The sequence below is a fragment of the Synchiropus splendidus genome, chromosome 16 (genome assembly GCF_027744825.2).
Source record: "Synchiropus splendidus isolate RoL2022-P1 chromosome 16, RoL_Sspl_1.0, whole genome shotgun sequence".
Taxonomy (NCBI): Eukaryota; Metazoa; Chordata; class Actinopteri; order Syngnathiformes; family Callionymidae; genus Synchiropus; species Synchiropus splendidus.
Genome location: NC_071349.1, coordinates 15,985,974 through 16,009,623, shown reverse-complemented (window position 1 = coordinate 16,009,623; position 23,650 = coordinate 15,985,974). Strand labels below are relative to the sequence as shown.

Below are 23,650 nucleotides of genomic sequence, written 5' to 3'. Positions count from 1 at the left end.
CCAAAGACCGATGAGGGGTCAGACCAAGACCAAACTGAATACAAAAGCGCTGACAGTAGTCAATGTAGGCACAGTTATTTATAGTATATTTGTAGCATTTTCCCCCTCAATAAACCAATAACTGAAATGCTTTCATTGAAACAAGCTATTAGTTTTGTCTGTATTATCATCTCTCCCCCGTTATTGGTCTTGGTCTTGGACTTGCTCTCTGTATGCTCTGTACTTGGTCTCGGGTTAGGTGGTCTCGACTACAGCACTGAACAGAGAACTAATAAGAACAGCTTGCCAAACCTTTTAGATGAGCTTAGATGGCTTTTGTTAGTGCCATAGTGGGGAAATTTGACGCCTACATTTCTAATGTGATTCTTCCTCAATCTTTATTTCATTATTGATCATTTTTGGTCTCCAATGGGTGCGTGTGGTCATCTGGAACACCACCCAAATGTAACCCCGTGTCTCATTATCAACAGTTCTTTAAAATGTTATTGAAATTCCTTCATGACTTTTCAAGTTATTTTGATAGCAGACAGCTACATGCTACCACCAACAAGAGGATTTTGCCTTTGTCAATGTTGGCTACCAAATTCTGGGCTTGCAGCTGCGTCATGAATGTATTTTTCCGTTCACCATGTATCGGTATTTTATGAAGTTGGAGGCTGTCAAACTTGCTATCCATCATTTATCACAAACTTGCCAGTGTAGCTGAAGATCTATCTCAGTATATACCACACGCAGCCAAAAGGCTTCTCAAAGTGTGTCAGTGTTGTGTTTGTTGGCGAGTGACATCATACAGTTCCAAACCCAAATGCAATGATGTCATCCTCCCCCTCCCTGCTCTCTCGGCCCATGTGTTGTGGAGCATCCAACCAGACTAATGTTCCAGAGCTGAGGTCGGCTGTACTCTGCAGAAATGCTTGCAGTTTTGTCCTCCGCTGCTCAAGGCCAGCATGCTCGCACAAAAGTAGCCTCATTACAGTCCTGGACACATATGCTGATTACAGCTGACCAAGTAATTGGATCTCTCACACACGCCCTTTGTTTCTGAGTTGAATTCAATTTTCACTCTCGATGTGGGAAACAGCGACAGTTATGATTGAATTATAGTGCTGTGTGTCTGTAATACAATTGTGGCTTGTGAGGCAGACTTCTATGAGATCACCAGAAAATAGGGAGGAAACCCCTTTGTTTAGTTCCCTTCATCACGGCATGATAGGTTTGTTGTGTTTGGGGATATAAAGATGCAGTAGAGTGACTGCTGCTCTCCCACACTTCAAGAGTGGTGACGGCACGTGTTGAGGGATTAGGATTAGAGCGCTGCTCACGTTACCAGCTACAGTAGCCAAGAGGGATTGGCAGAGAGGAGGAGGGCGGCATGTTGTGCCAGTGAAGCTCAGTGGAGTGTTAAACAGTCAGATTTAGGTTAGTCTGACTAGTTAGTGGCAGTCTTTTCACTGTATTATTTCAAACTATAAAGTATCTGTATTTTTTAATTTGTATATATTTTATTTTCACATTGTTAATGTTTTTAAATACACATCTGATTTAAATGAACATTCTGGACTTATTAAAAGTAAAAAAAAACAACTGTTGGTGCTGCGAAGCAAGTCAGGTGCAGAAAACTGAAGTTGCATGTATATAGTTCATTTTTTGAAGTCACCCATTTTTTTTTTAATCACTGAAAAGCAGGAAAAGGAATGACTAGTATAGTTGGTTATTCACGTTGTTGCCATGTATCGGAATAATCGAAAATAGTTTTAAAATAATATATGGACTCCATTAAAAATACAAATAAAAATATAAAAAATAAAAAAATAATAAAAATAAAAATAAGAGAATGAATGAATTTAATAAGAGCATATTAAAAGGTGTTGATAAGAGACTATCAAAGTCGTATCGGAATAATAGAAAATTGTTTTAAAATAATATATGGACTCCATTAAAAAAAGACCAAAAAAAATTTTTTTTTTCCAGATTTTCTGAAACTAACATCTTGCAACAGTTACTGCAGATTGACAGCATGAAATTCAATTTTAATATTTCATTCTCAAAACACAGTCTCTGCTTATTCATTTTTATGCCAATATTGAATGCTCGCGTTCACCCCGGCATACATGATGGTACCTTCAAATTTTACAAATGTCAGCTGTACAACAGCGTCCGTGCAATATGAAGTGTGATGGATCCTGCATTTCTGCTGATTCATCCGACAGCAGACGTTGATTTCCTGTGGCTCTGTCAGGGAGGACATCCCTCTCTACAGACCCACTTTTTCAACCCGCTCTTACTTCACTCTTTTTTTCATCCTCCTCTGCTTTTCCTCTCACGCTGTTTCTTTGATCTCCAGCGCCTCGAGTGCAGCTTAGGAGTCCTTTCTGTTTTTTGTTACCCATCCAGACAGACTGATAGTGAGCAGGAGGGCGGCTGGTGTATCTGTAGTCACGAGTCCCACTGCCTTTATCTCCCCTGATAAGAGTTCACACTGTACTGTCACTGTCATGCTGCACATTAAGGAGCCCTTAACATCTTCACACAGTGACAGTGTGTGCTCATTAAACGTGTTGCTGTCGTGTAGTGTTCTTATTCTGAAAATCTGTGGCTGAAAAGCTACTGAGACGTCGAGATATGAATGTGGATGAGAGCGTCAGGCTACAGCCCATCTCTCTAGTGTCCCAGTATAAGCAGATGAGAAAATGTGATTTTCTCTCCAATGGAACGTGTTAATTCCTACAAATTATACGAAATTATTTGTTGACAAAATCTTAAGATTAGCGAACATTTATTACCGTAAATAAACTACTTATTCATGTGTGCATTAACACCATATTATCCTGTAATTACTCATGATAAAGTACAGATTACCACCTTGTTTTGCCTGACTATAGTGATGATTAGTAGGTGAGGGTACTTGACACAGTATTGAAGGGTTGATGAGGTTTCATGAAACAGTGTCCTGATTTTCAGAGGCCACCAGATGGCAATGTCTGCTGTAAAATGTTTGGACTGGAACAACCAGTCAACAAGGGAAACGCCGAAAGAAAAAAAACGACATACTCATATTCAATAGCAGTTGTCGTGTTGAGATTGAAGTGGTGGTCATGGAGGGACCATTGCCATTGTCTTGGTCTCATAAAGACCGCTTCCACGAGCCTTAATATATAAGAAATCTGTGGGTTACATTTCAATCCAACTTGCTTTCCGGATAGAGAGAAACTGTCATCCACCCACGCAGCTATCCGTTTCAAACACTCGTAAGTAGGTCACCCCATAGATACATAAAATATACAGATGAGGATTCCACGATGTAAGTGAAACTAGGCCACACACCGAGCTCCGAGGGTGATGTGGAGCAGAAGAGAACACGGTCATGCAGGTGGACGTTGGGCAGCACGTGATAATGAGGAGTGGCAGTGGCATCTGTAGTCCGTGGTGCACCTCCAGGTCAGGGGCTGGAGTTTGTACTGAAGCCTAGTGACTCTGAAATATTTGGGGGTTGTGGTCTAAGAAGTGACAAACAGCATGAAAGGGACTTTTATATTATTTCCTAATACTCATAGCTCATAAAATGTCTTTGTTTCTATTCTGAAATACATGATTTATGTCATGAAAACCTTTCTATTGCGTGATGTTGTTTCTAGGAGAAGCAGACACACGACTGTGTTTGTCATTGATGATCTTTGAGCTCACAGTTTTGACATGATGGAACTTCGGCACGTCATGGTTCCCTTGGAAACGGCCTCCTGGTGAGCCAGAAGGCAGCATTTGGGTTCTGAACTCAGTATTTCTCTCTCCTACTGTCTTTTTTTCTTTCCTCCACTGACACACTTTCGTGCTGCCTCATCTCCTGACCCACTAAAACAATCATGCATGTAAAGCAGGAACGTGAGCGAGTTCCTGAGCTAAATATATCCTCTGTGAGACTCAGACTCTGCACAAGCAGGATTCACAGTTTGTGTCTCCCGCCCCACTCTGAAAGGTCACGCAAGGAACTCGTCATGAGCTCTTGAGCAGTGTAAAAATACCATGAAAACCTAGCGTTGCTTTGATTAGTGACACGTCCTTCCCTTCTACGTAGCATAAAAGACTGACTCCAACCTGAGGGGGGAAGTAATAAATCACCGGTGTCAGCAGAATCCCCGCGATGCCAGTATTTTTAGTGCTGCTTAAGGGATAGAATATGAGAGGGAGATGCCATTACGCGTCTACACATCCTATGTAAACAGAAATTGCCATGTGTAGTAGAGTAAATACAGTGGTACACACCATTAACTGTACTGTCCTTCACCGCACCTTGCATGCAGCTTTGTCACCATATTGTAATTTAGGAATGAATTTGCATATCCAATTTTAATGTCAAAATCGTATTTTTATTAGGTTTATTTTGATGGTTTATCAAGTTTTATATTTATAACTTACTTTTTTGCGTCACTATGTTCACAGCAAAATGGTTTTGTGAATGAACTGAGTTTCTTTTGTGAGTCTTCGTGCATAACAAAAGTATCTGATGAGGTGGGGTCATATAACTCAGCTAAAAATATACTTGTTTAGAATAAGATATTTACAAGGGGGCAGAATTTTTTAATGTCATTTTTTGTACCTTTTTTATTCAGTAATATTCCATTATTAAGTCGCGTCATGGTGTGAATGTATATGTTAGGGTTAAAGGTTTGTATCTCAGCTGTGTATTGTTTTTTAATAGCGTTTTCAACGTTATTTATTCAGCACAGAATGTCATCATATTTTCCTCAGTAGCTCCTCAGATGGACTGTGCTACAGGCGGCTACTGTCAGGTGAACTTTTTTTCCGGGCTACTGTAAAAAGACTCACAAAGAGAGTCACTTTATCGTTATAATCTGTGGTATGTGCATATGAATTTCCGTTATTATGAGGCAGCATCATTAATTGAATGTAAAGTGCATTAAAGTGACAGGACAAGTGCCGCTTTCATTATCCTCATGATCATTATCTCCATCAGCAGATTGTTTCCACTGAGGAAACAGTCACGGCCCATCAGTCGCAGCCCTTCCCCCCTCACTCCCGGACCCTCGCTCGGGTCTGATCCGGCCAGTTTTGATGTTAACAGATATAATTAACCTCCGAGTGGCCACGTAGCAGCTGACAGAAGCTGTGTGGCTCTTTAATTGGTCCCTCACATCTGCTCTTTGTGGAAGAACTGAGGCTCTATCCCCATGTGAGCGTGTTTCGACGCCTCTGCTCAGCTGTAGTGGCAGATGGAAATTCCATTAAAAATAAATGTTTGAGCTGCGTATTTGAGGCAAGGAGAGGGTCTTGATACAATAAATCATTTAAGTGTCAAACTTAAGGTCTGGGATCCAAATCTGGCCCTCCAAGCGTTTTTATGGCCCACACAAGTTTTGTACCCAGATATTTAAATTTACATTTCTGGGTGTTGGAGGGCTTGGCCGCTGCCTTTACTGATGACTTGAAATAAAAACCATCAATAAGTGATCCAAAACATGGAGTCAGTGGCATTATGACTTTACGTTCACCTGACTGTGAGAATGAAATGAGTCACAGCTGTGATGCAGTATTTAATTCCAGTGGGAATATAGACACAGCAAGAAGTCAAAGATTCTGGGAAAAGTATTCAGTTATTGATCGGTTTTATTCCAAGCTCTCTCTTTCTGAAGTTTGTGATGACTCATTTTTGCTTGCTTGCTCAACTCTGGGGGTCATGATGATCTCATCTATGGTGGGAAATCACCCACAATAATGAAGTCCAGAGGAGAGCGCTGGTGGATCCAGGACTGGAGGCTCCCCAAGTTTTCTTTCTTGTTTAAATGGTAGGGTAAACTATACTTTTTTTCTGACCCGAGTTCATCGTTTTGTCTTTGAGGCTGAAGTCTGATTCTCATAATATCATCCCAAAATACTTCTCTCATCAGCGGCAGTGTTGTGGTAGACCACTTTGGTTTCCCTTCCGGCTGTGTCTGTTCTGTTCCATTCTCACAACATGGAAAATCCATTTCCCATAACAACAGTGTTTTCTGGGTGTCTTGCAAACGATGGAACAACCATAACCATTCTCTTCCTACTGTGTAGCTGTGAAACAAAGTCTGTTTTATGCCAGTCAATAAGGCGTTCGATGCTCCTTATTGAAAGTCAAATCAGTGAGACAAGCGTCTGTCTGTTTATACCGTATGTCTCATGGCATTGTCTTAGCTCTGGTGAGTGATGGGACATTGCACTTGTTTCAGCTTCTGGACATGAAAGTGCATACATTCATTTCAGGTGTACATTCAGGTTTTTTCTGTGTAAATCTTTAGGTCTACATTGCATTTGAAAGCGCCAGCTCAAAAAGTGTCGAAAAGAATCAGAGAAGATGGAACAAAGAATGGACTTGAATTGAGCAAGATCTATCTCAGAAATCCAAGATAATCCGTCAGCGAAACAGATCCTCTTTGACAGGGAGTGTGTGCACCACCATTGCAAGATTCTGCCGCATACATTTGTTTCATATATATATATATATATATATATATATATATATATATATATATATAGTTGTTTTTAAGGCTGTTATAGTTCAAATATTTAAATTAAATTAGGAAGGAATTAGGAAAATAACGTTTACATCAATGGATGAAAAATACTGTCAATTAAAATAAATAAATAAAAATGTTATGTTCTGTGGACCTGTCAATTGTTGTCAGGTATTAGAATGAAACAAGTATAGCATACAGTAGCTTAACAAAAAGGATTTGTATTTTAGTGCCTGATGACAAAGCTGTGCAGATTTCTGTTGGAACACCTCTCTGTTGCTCTCAACTTGACCTCCGTAAGCATCCAGTTGATGTCAGGAAGGGAGGGTTTAACAGGGGAAGGATGCTAACTCGAGTGTCATTTGACCTTTCATCACATTGACGCGGACACTCACTCACACAGACACACTCAACAGGCCCTCAGACATGGAAACAAGCATCTTTGTCATGTCTCCTGATAGATCACGTGCAACGTCTTTCCTTCTAGTCTCAGTCGCCTCAGTCTATGAATAGTTTTTAAATCCAGCAGGAGGCATCGGAGGTCACAGTGTCCGTCAACCCCCTCTAGATCGTTGAACACGACTTGTTGGGGCGTTCCAGAATTCCAGAATAACTAGATCAGAATCTACTTTTTATAAGTTAATTGTACCCACATATCTAACAAACATCTCAGCTGAATATCCTATTCGGATCAGTTCCATATTCCGAGACACTTCATTTGCAGTGATTTGATTTTTAAATAGTTGTATTAACTGTCAATATTCGAGCTGCATTATGTCCTGTTGTTATTGTTTCCTACGTCAAATGTCACCTCCATTAATTAAGGCTATTTCATTTCAGTATTACATTACCACAGCCGTGATGTTTTCCGAGCACGGACGCTATTTTGTTAGAAGATAAAATTGACATATCTGTACTGTGGCGCCAAAACACCACGTCACTTCCTGGTTGCTAAAACAGTCATAGTGTTGTGACAGACTGCTTCCTTTTGCTTTTCTTCCTCTTGTTCTTTCAATAAAAACACTGGTGATCTTTGAAGGGGGGGGGTCCTCTGAGATTTCGAGGCACATAAGTGGTGATCAGAATATAGAATATCTTCTCCAATGAACAAGGACATTGTGGCTTGAGTTTAAGTGATGTTTATCTGGGTGAAATTGTGTTTTCTTTTGTTGGAACATTGTGATGAATAGCAGTTAAGCTTTGTCCTTGTTTTGTTTTCATATAATACAGACCTGGACAATCCGCGGCTCTTCCCCCAGTTTCATGCGGCACATCCCGCCGAACTGGCTGGGATTTTGGTTACATGGCTATTGAGACGATCGTTTACACAGAAAATACGACGAAAAAGTTAGAGCTATTCCGGCGAAATGTCAAAATATTGTTCAAAGACTCTTTGACTTGCGTTTAACTTTGAAACATAAACAATAAAGCTCGCCTCTGGGCGATGTTGTTGGTGGAAAAAGAGCAAGATAAATGGCACACACATTTCTGTCTACGCTGCTTGATATTTCCAAGAGGTTCACAGTAAAATGTATGAATTTTAAAAATACATGCACAAGAGACATACGCTGAATGCGAACCAGTGACCTTGTGACACACAGGGATGTGCTTTCACCGCTATACTGCCACTAAGTCACATGACCAGCTGTTCACGTGAGCCTTTACAGCCTGACATGTTTGTAGCATCTGACTCTTTTCAGCAACACAGTAAAGCAATGTGGTTCTTAGCCTCTGACTGGTTGGCCACCCCTGATATAATATATGTAATAATGTAAATTAACCTTACACTTATTAAAGATGTTATAGGAAACCGACTGTTAACATTAGTGATGGGTTGATTATTTATCATAAAACAGTATTAAAAGATTGATGAAACAGTGTCCTAGTTTTCTGAGGCCACTAGATGGGGCACTTAGTTTAGAAGTTCATTAAATTTGTTTTTCAAGACCAAACATTTTACAGCAGACAGCGCCATCTGGTGGCCTCTGAAATTCAGTACACTGTTTCTTGAAACCTCATCCACCCATCAATGAGTTATATTCTGTTGTCTTTGACTCTGTCTCTGTGAGTGAGTGGATTAAGTAGTTTTATTACAGATCACTGTGTTTAATTGGGGCATTTACCTCTTGTATTACTAATAATATTGCAATTAACAAGGGCAGTGAAATCATCAGATTAGATTTAAGACATTTAAGAAATTGAGGAGGGAAGACATTGAAAATACATGCTGAATCATTAGTTTATGTAAAGTTTAAAAGATCTTTGACGTGAATTAATTCCTAAAAGTAAAAAAAAAAGCGTAAGATTAAAAGAATATTTTTTGTGAGTTAAATTAAATACATTAATCTAAGTCAAAACATGAATTGAACTGGATTCACAATGTTATTATTAATGTTCATGGAAATTCCAAGTATGTCCAAATGTTATTTAGAAATGACTGCAAGAAAACTACGAGTTTTAGAAAATTGGTATTTTACAAGTAGTGCAACTTTTTAATGTTTGATTAAACGTTAATAGCACGTCCAGCTGAGTCAAGATGATAGACTGGAGGTGACAGGTGAAATGAAGACGGAGGAGAGACGGTGGACAGCACTCATCCTCCTGTGGGCTCCCCAAACACGGCGGTGAAGATGAGAGTGTCGTGATGGATTTCTTTCAAATGAAGATTGACATCTCACCGATCTCCACTCTGCTGAGTGTTAAACCAAATCGAGAGAATGTGATTATTCCCGGAAGGAGCTGGAGAGAATGTTGTTGACTGGGATCAGAGGTGGGGCGACGGGACGGACGTAGACATGAGGCAGATTGTACTGGAGCCTCTGATGTTTTGCTGCTGTCGCCTTTGGTAGCGGATCCACTTCGGGTTCTGCTCAGGGACCAGGAGCTTTACAGCTCAATATTTTCTCTCTGAATATGGAAATAAGCAATTTAGGATTCAAAGAGGGATTCTCAGGTGAGCGCAGATTTGAAGTTATGAATGGAAATTGCTTTCAGGGTTTGTGCAAATGAGGAGTCGGTGGAATTCTGTCAATGTATGAATCGGCAAACTGATGCAGGCACAGCTTATTATTTCTGTGTAATGTATTGGCTGCTGCAGATGTTTTCATTTATCTTCCCTTTATCCTCATTCAAGTGTGAATATCTAACACTCAAAATGAGGTCATTTCATGGCTTGTTTGAAGCATGGAATTTGTTTTAATAGATCAGATTCATTGACTTTTACTTTCTCATCCATCACCTTCCATTCATGTGAGTTTTTTTTTTTCGAAAACCAGGGAGGCATCCACAAGATACCCTGAATAGAGCCATAGCTGGCTTTTGGAGATGCAAATAGCAAGGTCCTTCTCTGAGTCTCTCTCGGACAGAGGAGTCACCCTGGCCGCTATGCTCTCGGCTGCTAACAGTGCAAGTTAGTGACAGTTGAAGACAAAAGGAACACATCATCTGCAAAAGCTGGAACAACATTTTGAGGTCCATTTAAGTAAGGTACCGACCTTGTATTGGGTTTTCTGTGTCTGTCTATTTAGGAGGAGGATGAAGGGAAAATGCTGGATCAGATCGAGAGTTTAGACTCACTCTGAACTGATGCAAAAGCATCAAAACTGGTTGAAGATAATTGACTCTATGGTGCTTGACATAAGGCTTTGTCGTCTGATGTTAATATCACATGGCTGTTATGGATGTTTGTTTCCTCATTATGTCTATTAAGGAGCATATCACGATAATTATAATCACCGTTCAGTCTGGAATTTGATTGGATGTTCGGAGGAAGCTCGACTTCCGAATCAGCAGATGCTGCTCTTCAAAATCCATAATTCATCAGATTGTTATTGCGAGTCTGCAGGGAAAACACAGCAGTGAATTACATTAATATTTCATCATGTTGCCGCGACGTCACGGTCCTAGTGAGACATGTGTGAGTTTGGTGTAAATGAACACTGTATTTGAAGGTTATTAGAAGCATAATAAACCTGTATCAAAGTTGATTTTATATTGAATATGGTTGTGCCATTCTGTAACTGACTCAAGTTCATGTTTAACTGCCAGCTTTTAGCTGAAAATCAAAGTTAAAGGGCAGCTCATTAGCCTGCTGACATTTCCCTGCACGCCTGTGACGTCAGCGGGTTCTTTTTTTTTTTTTTAATAGATGACAGCGCGTCAGCAGCCAGCAGCATGGAGGTCACTGACCGCATCGCCTCCCTGGAGCAGAGAGTACAGATGCAGGAGGATGAGATCCAGCTGCTGAAGTCAGCCCTGGCCGACGTGGTGCGGCGGCTGAACCTGTCCGAGGAGCAGCAGGCCCTGAGCTCTCGCAGAGGACCCACCAAAGGTAAAGGCCGGGCTCACAAATCTCATGCTGCTGCTTCAGTTTCTCTCCTTCCCCTCTGGACTGATGAGTTGTTCCTCCTCTTCATTTCCCTCCCTCCCCCTTTCTTGTCCTGGACCACGTTGTGTTGTTGTGGTGTGGGGTGGGTGTGCTTGTGGGGGGGTTATTGGGTGTGTAGAACCAGCTTTGATGAGAAAGTCTCCATCAGCAGGCAGCAATGTTGGGAGGTCAGGTAGGCGTCTGACTGCTGGTTTGAGTTCTGCATAAGTCTCACTGAATGTCCACACCGCCAGTCGTGTTGCACTGCTGACTCACTGTTCGAATGGTCCTCACAGAACCATCCACGCATTTCTATAATCGTGGTGTCGACACAGTAAGTGGATATTGGAAATCTATAATGACTTGTAGCCAATAACGGCAATTGCAACTACCCTTACTCAGCAGCGTGTTGGCATCAAAGTGCTGTATTTGACCTCATTACAAGTCAGTTCTTGGATCTCGTGGATTACTATCCAAATGTTGGTCAACCCAAATGCATAACTGATTCTGAATGCAGAAGCAGCAGATGCATCGTAACCACTTCACTTTATTGAGAATTCCTTCAAACATTGATTCGAAATACTAGTTACCTGGATGTAACTCCAGTACTATGAGTATTGGATTTCTCTATTAGTTTATTCTTTGTAAGGCATCGCCTGAGAGACCTTGTTTATACTCTCCATTCAAATGGGAACAGTTAGACAGCTGTACTCATTGAACTGGAGTTACATCCAGGTATTTCCATTTCATACATGGAAAGCCCTCTAACAGAGTTTGCAATTGGTTTATAACCTAAGCGAAGGCCTTATGGATGAGCTGGCACACTAAGGCACCCATCCCTCACTGTGCTGCAGACCACGATGTCACCAGAAGGAATAGATGACCACATAAGGAAATGCAGCCACTATGATGTGAAAAAGAAGACAAAAGAACAAACAACTGAAGTATTTTTGGAGGCTTGCAACCAAGCTATTGTGTCATACCTTTCATTTTGTGATATTTTATAAACACCTATAGATCATTTTTTAATTAAACATGTCTAAATATAATATATATAAATAATAAAAAATCTTGTTCTACTCTTGGTGCACATGGAACTTTTATTTTATTTATTTTCCACTCCTTAGGTAAAATCCCCTGGTCATGTTAATAAAACTTAAATCCAATATTTTTTTTTTCTGTTTAAAATAAGTATTATTTTATTTTTGTTTGGCTGTGTGACATTTGGGGGGGAAAATGTATTTTGACTTTTTTCTATTGTCACGCATGCGTCAGAAATTTGCCTGCTGGTTTGTTGGTCCAGTGATGTTCAAAATGTTTAATCCATCCATGCTGTGTCAGCAGACAGAGATAAATTCAGCATGTCTGTGATTACTCACCTGCCTAATCCTGTATCAGCATCATAAAGAGGATATATAGTGTATTCCCAAGATCTTTGGGCTGTAAATAAGGACACAAATCGAGCCCCAGTGAATTAAAGCATCGTAAAGCCATGTTAATGAATATTGCATCATAACTTGAATTCTCTTGACTTCAATATCCGATGCAGCATTTGGGTCTGAGTTATCTGTGCAGTTTTTCCAACACATATTCAAATCTTTTTCAATGTTGCACTTGAGTTTGCGACATATACCTATTTTAGAAACCTTGTGTGAGTCATATTTTTACTGTGTCATCCTTGTTCTGTATATGCGCAAGTATCTTTCAGAGTGAATTAAATATTTATCACTGCAGCTAGCTCTGCAGTTTGCATTTGTATTCCATAGTTTTCCAACTCTGCTGGTGCGTGGCGTTGCACTATACATGAGCGCGCACAAACAGTAATATAAAACACTCTTTTCTCTTGAGGAGATTTAGTGATAACACTGTATTTTTGTTACCACACTTTTTTTGGTCTCATCTTTCTCTTACCAAAGTAGGAACTAGTTAGTGATAAATATTAACAACAAAAATGTGCATAAATCATACACAATTTACAATGCAAAATAGGTCCAATAATCTCAGGATAAATTATTAATTTAATAACATGTTTATAGAAACAATAATTTGAGAGAAAATGCAAAATGTTTTTCACTAAATATAAAATATAATATAGTCCGGGCTCAGTTGCAGGGAAAACATATGCACACAAAATGAGGAAGAAAGGTCTGTTCAACTTTGACCTGAGGTGGTCTGGATAACTACGTGCGAAGGTCTGCATGTGTCCACTTTGTTTTGATGGAATCAATAGTTTTGAGTGTCCATTTGTTAACACGTGCAACACAATGTCTCTCCTTGTCTATTGGATGTTCACTACACATGTTGCATGCTATTTTTTAAAAATTAAAACCAGTATTGCTGTTGTCTTGTCAGGTTCCACTCTGATATCAGTTTTTCTTTTTTTTCTTCAGCCAGGCCGATGATTGCCACCCTTCCATTACGGCCTTCTGTAAACAACGGGACGGTTCTACCAAAGAAAGGCGGCAATCTTCCCTCCCCATCTGGGTCTGGATCAAGAAAGGACAACAACACATCCACCAACAAGAGGTGAGAGGTCTGACATTAGAATGCAGGAGTGTTAAACTGTCTTCTGCTCAGGTAATAAGGGACACAATGCCGACCCGTGTTTACACGTGCACCAGGACAGCAGGTTATCAATCTTATCTGTCAGAGGAACAATAGTCGTCTTGCATCTCCTGATGACATTTACATAATCAGATGAAGCCCTGCAGACAGCGAGGACCCGCACCTCGGCGCGTTTGGTCTCCTCTGATTTCATCTGCTGCGAGACTAACAAAGATGCTTCTCAGCATTATTTTCATACTCTGCAACTTTGAGTCAGTAGTAGCAGTGAGTAGGACTTTAACTGTTTAACTTTTCAATGATGAATGTATCAATGGGCCTGACACTATGAAGTTAAGCCATAATGGCCCTGATGTTGACTATTACTGAGCTTGTCTCCAAATGTGATGCCATATCTCGTCCAGTCTTTCCGCCCTGTCTCGTCCCACCAGAATTCTCTCTATACCACTCAGGTGAGAGGATTACAGTTATATTCACCGTGAAATAACACAATAACACCATGCTCTGAAAGCAGTCCACCGTACACTTCATGATTACCCCGAACATCTAACTCATCCATTTTCACTTCTGCCAAGAGGCTTGCATTTTTAACTTTGGCTGAGAATGGCAAAGGTCTGCTCTCTCTTTTTCTCAGTGCTTTTCTCGTCACATCTTTAAATAATGGCGGCGATTGAAGCCGATTTATCGGTGTGTACGTCAAACACAATCCTCTGTGGTCCTGTTACTGTGATTCCTCTGGGGGCTAACACGGCCAGTAACAATCACTCTTTCATTTGACTCTCTACAAACATGCTGCCTCTCCAGAGCAGCCAGCAGCCAGTTTGACTATTTGAATAGAGCTTTCTCCCAAAGGGTGGATTAGGTGACCAGGCTGTCTGACCACTGGACTGCTGATCCGGCCTTTTTTTTCAGTCCTGAATAGACCGTCTGTCCGTCTTTGTGTGGCATATGCAGATCTGGTCGTGTATCCTGGTACTGTGAATGGAGCATAATCTAGTACTCATTTTTATTATACTCTTTTATAATACCCTTCTTATCATTCTTCTTAAGGATTTGTCGTGGGACTAACCTAGATCCTTGTGGGACACCATATAAATATTGTCGCTTAAGTGACCTTGAATGTGACCTTTGTAACGTTGAAGGTGTTTTCTTGTATTCTCATAACAGTGACACAATATTATTGGTTTAGTCGAGCGGGTGTTCTCACAAAACAAGCACAAAGACAAGGTTTTATTGATTATTAAACTAGCTGCATGAACAGGAAGTACAAATCTAAAGTAGGATTTGGGTCCCTCTACGGAACCTGTGACATTATTTTAAAAATCAGGGCATTTTTTCAACATGCTAGACACTGCTAGACAGTTTCCTTCGCTTTCCAAGTACAAAATCAAAAATCTTAGTGTGGAGCAAAGTCAAGAGACCCTGTTACATAAAGCAGCGCTGTTGATCCTTTTCCTGTGTCTCATCAGCACGGTGAGAAGGGCGAACTCAAACGAGCACGTGGGAACTCTCACCAGGAAAGATTCAGGAGAATCCAAGGGCAACCGCACGCGCGCGGGGTCCACCGGCAGCAACTCCAGTGGTAAAAGGAGCGACAGGTAACAGGGCTCTTTTTAGATCACTCGACAGACTCCTATGACAGTTTGAGGAACTGACATTTCGCTCTGTTCACTGTCAGCAAACAGAGGGATCCGGTGTTCAATGCAGGTGAGAACTTCTTATTGTAACCTGCTTTGCCTTTAAAAAAAAAACAGTTGTCAATCAAAATCCCATCCATACATCATCTTTTCAACCATCCATTTTCATCCATCACTGCATGCTTAAATCTGTGTGGTCATTCATTTATTTTATGTCCTTTTCTAACCTTTGTCTTTACTCAAATGTATTGTAGGGGTGTTATTGAACATCAATTTGATTTTCTGAGAAATATGATATGTCATCAGGCCTCTGAAACTACGTCCCTAATTAAGTTTATTAGTTATGGAAGTTATTTAAAACTGATTTGTTCTCAAGCAAAGAGCAAAATTGATGTCCCACTTTTTTAAAATCTACATCTACATCCAAATGACGCCCCTGCAGCTCTTTCGACATTTTGAGGGACACACATACGTAGCTAACACACCGTGTTTCAAAGCATCAAAACAAATATCTCAGAGATGATTTAGTAGTCTGTGGGAGATCACAGGCTCATGATGAGAACAGTGGGTTTTATCATTCTCTGCTCCACGTGGTACCACGGTACTCAATCTGTCTGAGAAGCTTCAGCATATTTAAAAGTGACGCAGACAGTGAAACATCCGAGGAGTTTTGAAAGCCATGACCCCCCGCCCTCACCTGCTGCCTTGTGTCTCTTTCTGTAAACTTAAAGGGATGCGACGTGTGACCCACTGCAAAGGTAGGTTCCCCCTCCCCTGATGCTTGCTGCCTGAACAGCTCTCTGGACACCACAGATCTTCTATTTACATTAGCTGATGAAACACTTGCATCTAAGATGCTCAGAGAGCTGTGGAGGCAGAGGCAGGAGTTGGGTTGTTGGACTGTGTGTGCGTGTGTGTGTGTGGTCTTCCCTTTACTGGCGTGAGACTGAATTGACTAACACACATGCAGGCGAGGTATCTGGCCGACACCGTGCGCTCCTTTAACAGAGAGGTCACACGTCACTTTCACCTCTAAACGACAGGTTATCTGGCTCCTGACACGCCGACTCGCACTGGCTGTAGTTCACTCGCTTCGCCACCACTCGTCACCACTGTCACATATGGGAAGTAGGAACGATTTGGTTGCTGATGTAGGTCTGGTCACAAAAGATTATTGCTGTGATTTACAAGATGTTCACTCCCACATACAGCCTTGTGTGCCATTTGTAATGAACAAAATAAGACAAGTGGAGATACTCAGGTTTGTCAATTCTTATCTGGTGAAAAAAAAACGTGTTCCTTTTTGTCCCTTCTCACTATAAAATCTGTCAAATATTATTATTATTATTATTATTGACATTGACATGGCTGGATCAAAGCCAGATTAAATATGAGCCGATACTGGATTGTTAATGGAAGCTTCAATGATAAATAGCAAAATCAATAGCAATAGTTGTGTTGCTGTTTATGTAATTCAAGTCAATCCCATCATGCTGGTTCTCCCCAACATCTAGCAACCAGCCACAGCAATGATTGATTCTGTTTTCCATATTAGATGCCAAGTGCTGCTACTGAATTGTTGGGGTTTTAAGAGCAAGAAATCTAAACAATAATAGTGGATTTTGTATGATGCGCACAAATTGTTTTAATTGACAATCATTGTCATTTATGTGTTTAAATATTTCGATTTGTACACCCATATTTTCTCATATAGTTCTGTATGTATTTTTGATTGTATGCCCTTATTTAATTGCTTTTTTCCCCATTTATTTAACCTTTTTTTTATAAAAAAAAATAGCTTGAGAATCTCCACAAATGTGTTGTGACCGGGATCACAAATAATGTTGATTAAGTTAATGCTATTTAAAATTTTTGAAACTTCAAATACACTCCAATCTCTGTTGTGCCTTTCATAGAAGTACTTTCCTTTGTAGTTTTTATGTTTCCTTTTTAAAATCATTATATTGTCTAACATATTCTCCCCACTTGCTCTACCCCTTGCATCCTTCTTTGTTTGTACCCGTCGGTGCTGTCTTCATCACCCCTCCTCCTCCCCCGTTTCCACGTCCTACAATCCACAATAGTCACAGTGCAGATTTACCTCAGCCGCTCTCCCGGTCAGAAAGTGGCCAGCAGCAGCACGGCATCTTCAAGCTCGGTCAGCACTCGACCTAAAAATCCCGACAGCAGCAAGGCTAGTATGGGAAGAAAAACCGGGGGCGGTGTGGGGAAGGTGCCACCTATAAGAAAGAATCCAAAAATTAGTCTCCAGTTGAGGAAATCTGGGAGTCTGTCCACGTACTCCCCTCTTGATACGCCCAGTTACTGCAGCCCCATCAAGTCCCCCAGCCAGTACTTCCAGATTTGTTACTAGTCCAGCCACATTTTACCTTTTGTATTTTAATGAAAACAGATATCTTTACTGTAGATATAAATCTTGCAAATCTATGAATGTAATATGTTGAAGGCAACTGTTTAACTCCTCATTTGTTTGATGTGATTTTATTTCTTTTTTGTTTATCAATCAAACTAACATTTTCTTGTGTTTGTTTTGATGTGAGCTGGTTATTTATGTGATCATCAAACTTGTTTGCAGTCGTAATTCCACCCTGTTTTATTTGTGAAATGACTAATAAAGTCGCTTGAAAATAACTTTGTTTGTGTTTGCAGCTTCTGTTGTTTGTTGTCTTTTAATACCGTCATGAGTCAGCCGTCAGGTCATGTCACCGCCTTCACCACCGCATCACTACATGAGCATTGAACTGTCCATCGTGTCTGTGCTTCTGCTGTGTCAAGACTCAAACAGTCCATCAGTCAGGAGAGTCTCTGGTCTTCTTACTGATTCTCTCTGTTGCTCTTTCTAGAGGAAGGTTATGTGAAAATGTTTTTGAAGGGACGTCCCGTCACCATGTTCATGCCCAAAGACCAAGTGGATGACTACTGTCTGGAGGCCCGAGCGGAGCTGCCGAGCAACAAACTTAAACTGGCCTGGGTGTATCCTTCTCTACCTTTTGAATCACGTTTGTCTCCACTGGTGAGTTCAATTACGCATATAAGATCAGAAATCAAAAGCTGCTCTGGCAAAGTGTTCTTTATATTTAGTGTCTTTCAATTTGATTCCTGCTCGTAACACTTTAGTGCGGTTGTTATCTTGTTTGCTTTTTCCTTGAGGCGCAGAGAACGAAAGCTTTGAATCTGTTTGGCTGAAAACATCATGGCCATGGATGGATGATCCGTTTATTGCGCCAATTCCGGAAAGCATCCCATTGTTTATGGAGGAAAAAGGCAGATTGAGTGCACATTGAGTTATTTGGCCACCATTTTTCAACTAACTGTACGAGTGAGATACTGGACGGAACCGGACCTTACTGTCAACAGTTAAAACATCCTTTTGTAGCTGGTGTCCTTCTTGGAGAGTCACTGGAAAAGTTCATAGGAATCTGCTAAAAATATGCATCCCATTTAGCAGGTTTCTTCAGCCATCCAACAAGTAAACTTTAAAAAGTGAATAGTATTTTATGAGAATATTTTACTTCATTTAACTCCACTTAAAATGAGATTCATCACTGGAATGTTATAACCACCTTTATTTCAGTCAACATTTATTTAGCTATATTTGTCCACAAACGTTGGCTTCAGATGAAACAGGACAATGTATTATTTTAAAAACTTTATTGCTAGCTTGTACACGTACTTTCAGCTAGCTTTAAGTGTGCTCAAAAAATAAAAAAAGTCAAAAGCAGTTAAAAATAAAATTAGAATTGGATTTGTCCCTTGATAGAAGCCACAGTAGGAGAACAAATCTTGTTGTTCTCCTGCCTGGAGTCAACAATAACCTGCTCTGTGCCTCCAGACTGAGCCACACTGAGTCAGCAGCTTCACTTGTGCTGCTATTTTTAGTCGCATGAGTTGTTTTCTTGGGGGAAAGTGAATGTGGTTTATTGTTGGGGAGACTGGTGAGACTATTTTGGTCAAGAAAGACTAGGTACTGCAGTCAAATGTATGTGCCGGAGCAGCCGTGTGGTGTTTCCCTTGACCTTTCCCATGTGCAGTTATGGTTACCGGGGACGAGACTGTCGCTCGAATCTTTACTTGTTGCCGACCGGGGAGACCGTGTACTTCATCGCCTCGGTGGTCGTCCTGTTCAACGTGGACGAGCAGCTGCAGAGACACTACACAGGACACACCGACGACATCAAATGGTAGGAGGAACTGGGCTTTCACTCTTTTGTTAAGCTCTACACCAACCTCTGGTCCTTTTTTTCTGAAGGATCAGAGATAAAAAAAAAATGCAAATGAACGGTTCTTTGATCAACAAATCAAAATAAGGGGGAGAATTAACATGAGTGCTGCACCCCCGCCCCCTCACTCTTTTCATCTTCAGTTCTTCATCTCCTTTTAACTCTCTCTCCTCCAGCCTTGCCGTTCACCCTGATAAAATCACCATAGCAACTGGGCAGGTGGCTGGGACGTCCTACGATGGAAGGGTGGGTGATGTCTCTTCGTGTTCAGTTTCCCAACTTGGGGCTTATTTTCTGTCTCCTCCTCAGCAGCTGGCTCCCCATGTCCGCGTGTGGGACTCGGTCAGCCTCAACACCCTTCATGTTCTGGGTGCTGGTTACTTTGACAGAGGGTTGGTCTGTCTGGCCTTCTCCAAGTCGGTTAGTTTTCAGGTCTCTCTCTTTTACAAGAATTCAAAATGATGGATGGAATTTTACTCTCAACTCCAGAACGGAGGCAACACGCTGTGCGCTGTGGACGACTCCAATGACCATGTGCTGTCAGTCTGGGACTGGCAGAGAGAAGACAGACTGGCAGAGGTCAAGGTGCGTTACACTCATAAAACTCATTAAAGAACATGATTTTGACCATAATATTCGTGTGACGTTTCTTGTATCAGAGCTCCAACGAGTCGGTGTTCGCTGCAGACTTCCACCCGACAGACAGCAATGTGGTGGTGACGTGTGGCAAGTCCCACCTCTATTTCTGGAGTTTAGAAAAGAGCACACTGGTGAAGAAACAAGGGCTGTTTGAGGTGAGGACACCTTTTTTTTTTTTAAGGTCACCACACATTGCCGGGGTCTCAGGTCACCGATGAAAAGTGGAAAACATAAAGGGCAGAGATTATGTTATCTGTCCAATTAGAGGGGTGAAAAGCTAAATAACAATACTTTACAAATATTAATTAATTACGAATATTATTTGATAAAATTCATTTTTATTGAAATTACATTCAAACAATGTACACAATGACAAAGATGTTTTATACTAAATGTTAAAAATACATAAAAAAAAATTTTAATGTTAAAAATAAATATTTTATATAATACAATTTTAATTGTATTAAATGTATATAAATAAACATATAGTCATATCAAATAAACAAAATAATGTAAATAAAATTATGAAATTAATTAATTTAAAAATACACACAAACTTGCAAATGAATAAATTCAGTGACTCAAATGAGGTCTGGTCGGGAAATAACTGCGCTATCGTCTTAAAATAATAGTCATGTGATCAGATTTGAATGGTAGGTCTATTACAGATTATCTGTAAAAACTGTGTAGCCCCATGTTTATATGCTTGGAAGTAATCTCTAATATGTTGTCTTGCAGAAACAAGAAAAGCCCAAGTTTGTGCTGTGTGTGACCTTTGCTGAGAACGGAGACACCATCACAGGAGACTCCAGTGGGAACATCCTGGTGTGGGGAAAAGGTGGGTGACGTTTTGAGGAGTATTATGCGGAGGACTGAGCATGAGATAAAATCCCTCCAGTAGGCTTGATGAATGTGCTCTTCTGTAACGCTCCAGTGTGCTGGAGTTGCTGGGAGATTTGGGGTCAGAGCGGGTTCAGACTGAATCTACAACAAGGATGTGTTTAGGAAAACAGCTGCTCCTCAGCTCACTCTCTCTCCCTGTCAATCAACATTTTATTTTTTATTCATGAAGCAAGTTTTGTGGAATCAATAGAGGAAAACAGTTTTAAAGTTCATCTATGTCTCACCCCAAGTCGCTTGGATGCGGTGCATCTCTCTTTGATCCTGTTAAAGGAGTGGAAAGGAAAAGAAAAGTCTTGCATTGGGTTGTTTTGGCTGAACTGTCTGAGCACGTCTCTCTCTCTCTGTCAGGCACTAATCGTATCAGCCAGGTGATCCAGGGAGCTCATGAGGGCAGCATCTTCACTCTGTCCATGCTGAGGAATGGCACACTGGTTTCAGGGGGTAAAGACCGGAGACTCATCTCCTGGGACAGCAGCTACACGCAGATCCAGACTGTGGAGGTGAGCAGGTTTGGGCTGTCAGGAAACTGTGTGGAGAGAAAGTGTAAAAATGTTTAGTTTCAGCATACTCCTTTGCTGTGGATTTATTGCATGCATAAACATGTCATCATCAAGATACACATCCAATATTCATAAGTTCATAAATGGGTCATTTACACAATTTTTTAACCCAATAACATTGCCCCACCATCATTTTAGTATGCAATAGCAATGAGCTCAATGGAACAGCAGGTGGCAGTAGTGATCTGGAACTCACTTGCACGGCACACAGGCGCGTATAAAGAAAGCGTCGCTGAAATTTTTATTATTCTTTTGAAGTTATTTTGTATACATTAAATAACATCACAAAATCTCACTGGTGTGACTTTTTTTGCAGAAATCAATACCGTTATCAGCCGTAGATCCATATGTGTTTTCTCTGCCCCTCAGGTGCCGGAGTCATATGGTCCCATCAGAACCATAGCAGAGGGGAGAGGGGAGACTGTTCTCATAGGGACCACCAAGAACTTTGTTTTACAGGGCACCTTGGAAGGAGAGTTTGTGCCGATCACCCAGGTAGAGAATCCCAGATGTTAATCGGTTAAATAACAGGAAATAAATTGGTCTTCTTCCACTTCAGGGCCACACGGATGAGCTGTGGGGTCTGGCTGTTCACCCCTGCAAGCCTCAGTTCCTTACATGCGGGTTTGACAGACAGGTGTGTCTGTGGGAGTCCGTGTACCACCAGATCATCTGGACCAAAGTCCTGGATGTAAGTTGATGCCACACTGACCCCTGTTGTCCAATTGTAGAACTGCAGGGGAAGCACTTGGAATGAATCAGCTTTTTGTTTTCTTGCCGAAAAGCTGTTATTTCTGATGGAGAACTATGCAGAAACCCATGACATCCAATTATATACTGTGTTTTACACAAGTTCATGTGTTAGAAGTACAGCTTTAGTGTATTAGCCAAAGCTAATAACAAGAAAATTCTAAGTCTTTGCTTCAAAAATCCTTAATATTCTTCTTGGTCGTGGTCCTCTTCAGGATACGGCCCAGTCGGCAGGCTTCCATCCCACTGGATCTGTGGTTGCTATAGGAACCCAGACAGGGAGGTAGGGGCACCGTCGTTTATCATCATTATAAAGTAAACAATGTCAGCGCCATGTCGCTTGCTGTGTTCACGGTGTGCCCGACCCATCCGTTTGATTTGGTTCTGCAGGTGGTTGGTTCTGGACACGGACTCCAAAGATCTGGTCACAGTCCACACCGATGGAAACGAACAGCTGTCTGTCATGAGCTTTGGTCCAGGTTTGTTGTCGAAATTCTGGAGGGGAATGATCAGCATCATTCATGTTAATTTCTAAATTCTGTTTCAGATGGGAACTTCTTAGCCATCGGGTCACATGACAACTACATCTACATCTATGCTGTGACGGAAAACGGCAGGAAGTATAGCAGAGTGGGGAAATGCGCGGTGAGCACCAATAATTCTCCACTACGGCTCATATTTATAGCCGCACCTGTCGATCCAGACTTTATATTTAGTTCCTGTCACTGTCTGCTCACAGTAAAATAAGTATGTGCCTCTGCAGGGTCACTCTAGTTTCATTACTCACCTGGATTGGTCGGTGGACTCCCAGTACCTGGTGTCGAACTCAGGAGACTATGAAATATTGTACTGTAAGTTCTATTTACACATATTACTTTTTTTTGTACATTGTTGGCGCATCCGTGACTAAAGAGTGATTAATAATATGTATTTATTTGTTATTAATAATAATATCATTAATAATTGTTATTATTTATATTATTATTATTTAATTGATTTCCTGGGTTTTGCAATTGATTTGAATAGTCATAGAAAATATAAGGTATAAAACTTGAAAAAAATTAATAACTTTAAAATAATTATTCATCAAAAACATTTGAGTTTCCACTCAATTTTGTGCAGCAATATCCCCGATTTAATGTGGTGTTTGTTTCTCCAGGGATCCCGTCAGTCTGTAAGCAGGTGGTCAGCGTGGAGACCACGAGAGACATCGAGTGGATCAGCCACACCTGCACTCTGGGCTTCCATGTGTTCGGTAAGTGATTTTCCCCTTTCTTTTTTTCTCCAGTTAAGCAAATCACATGACTCAAGCTCCCCTCCAGGCATGTGGCCCGACGGCTCAGACGGTACTGACATCAACGCAGCCTCCAGGTCCAATGATAAAACCCTCCTTGTTACCGGAGATGATTTCGGGAAGGTCCACCTCTTCTCCTACCCATGCACGCAGTTCAGGGTGAGACCATCATCATTCTGGAGCTGCACTGGAGCGAAA

General features: G+C 41.0%; 1 protein-coding gene across 10 annotated transcripts in view; it reads left to right on the top strand.

The window, feature by feature from the left end:
• Positions 1–23,650, top strand: part of eml1 (EMAP like 1) — a 35,273-nt gene that overhangs the window by 10,182 nt on the left and 1,441 nt on the right. For 7 of the 10 annotated variants that reach the window (XM_053844809.1, XM_053844805.1, XM_053844804.1 and 4 more), the window contains 21 exons: positions 10,648–10,830; positions 13,257–13,392; positions 14,898–15,026; positions 15,107–15,135; positions 15,797–15,823; positions 17,930–18,059; positions 19,118–19,267; positions 19,483–19,552; positions 19,616–19,726; positions 19,796–19,891; positions 19,966–20,100; positions 20,684–20,783; positions 21,197–21,348; positions 21,778–21,903; positions 21,968–22,099; positions 22,374–22,441; positions 22,549–22,637; positions 22,706–22,803; positions 22,922–23,009; positions 23,318–23,413; positions 23,481–23,611. In XM_053844809.1, coding sequence (XP_053700784.1) covers positions 10,648–10,830; positions 13,257–13,392; positions 14,898–15,026; positions 15,107–15,135; positions 15,797–15,823; positions 17,930–18,059; positions 19,118–19,267; positions 19,483–19,552; positions 19,616–19,726; positions 19,796–19,891; positions 19,966–20,100; positions 20,684–20,783; positions 21,197–21,348; positions 21,778–21,903; positions 21,968–22,099; positions 22,374–22,441; positions 22,549–22,637; positions 22,706–22,803; positions 22,922–23,009; positions 23,318–23,413; positions 23,481–23,611 — 2,276 coding nt within the window. Of the gene's footprint in view, positions 1–10,647; positions 10,831–13,256; positions 13,393–13,832; positions 13,881–14,897; positions 15,027–15,106; positions 15,136–15,796; positions 15,824–17,929; positions 18,060–19,117; positions 19,268–19,482; positions 19,553–19,615; positions 19,727–19,795; positions 19,892–19,965; positions 20,101–20,683; positions 20,784–21,196; positions 21,349–21,777; positions 21,904–21,967; positions 22,100–22,373; positions 22,442–22,548; positions 22,638–22,705; positions 22,804–22,921; positions 23,010–23,317; positions 23,414–23,480; positions 23,612–23,650 lie in introns of all 10 variants that reach the window. The other 3 variants (XM_053844812.1, XM_053844807.1, XM_053844808.1) reach the window with 3 other exon arrangements.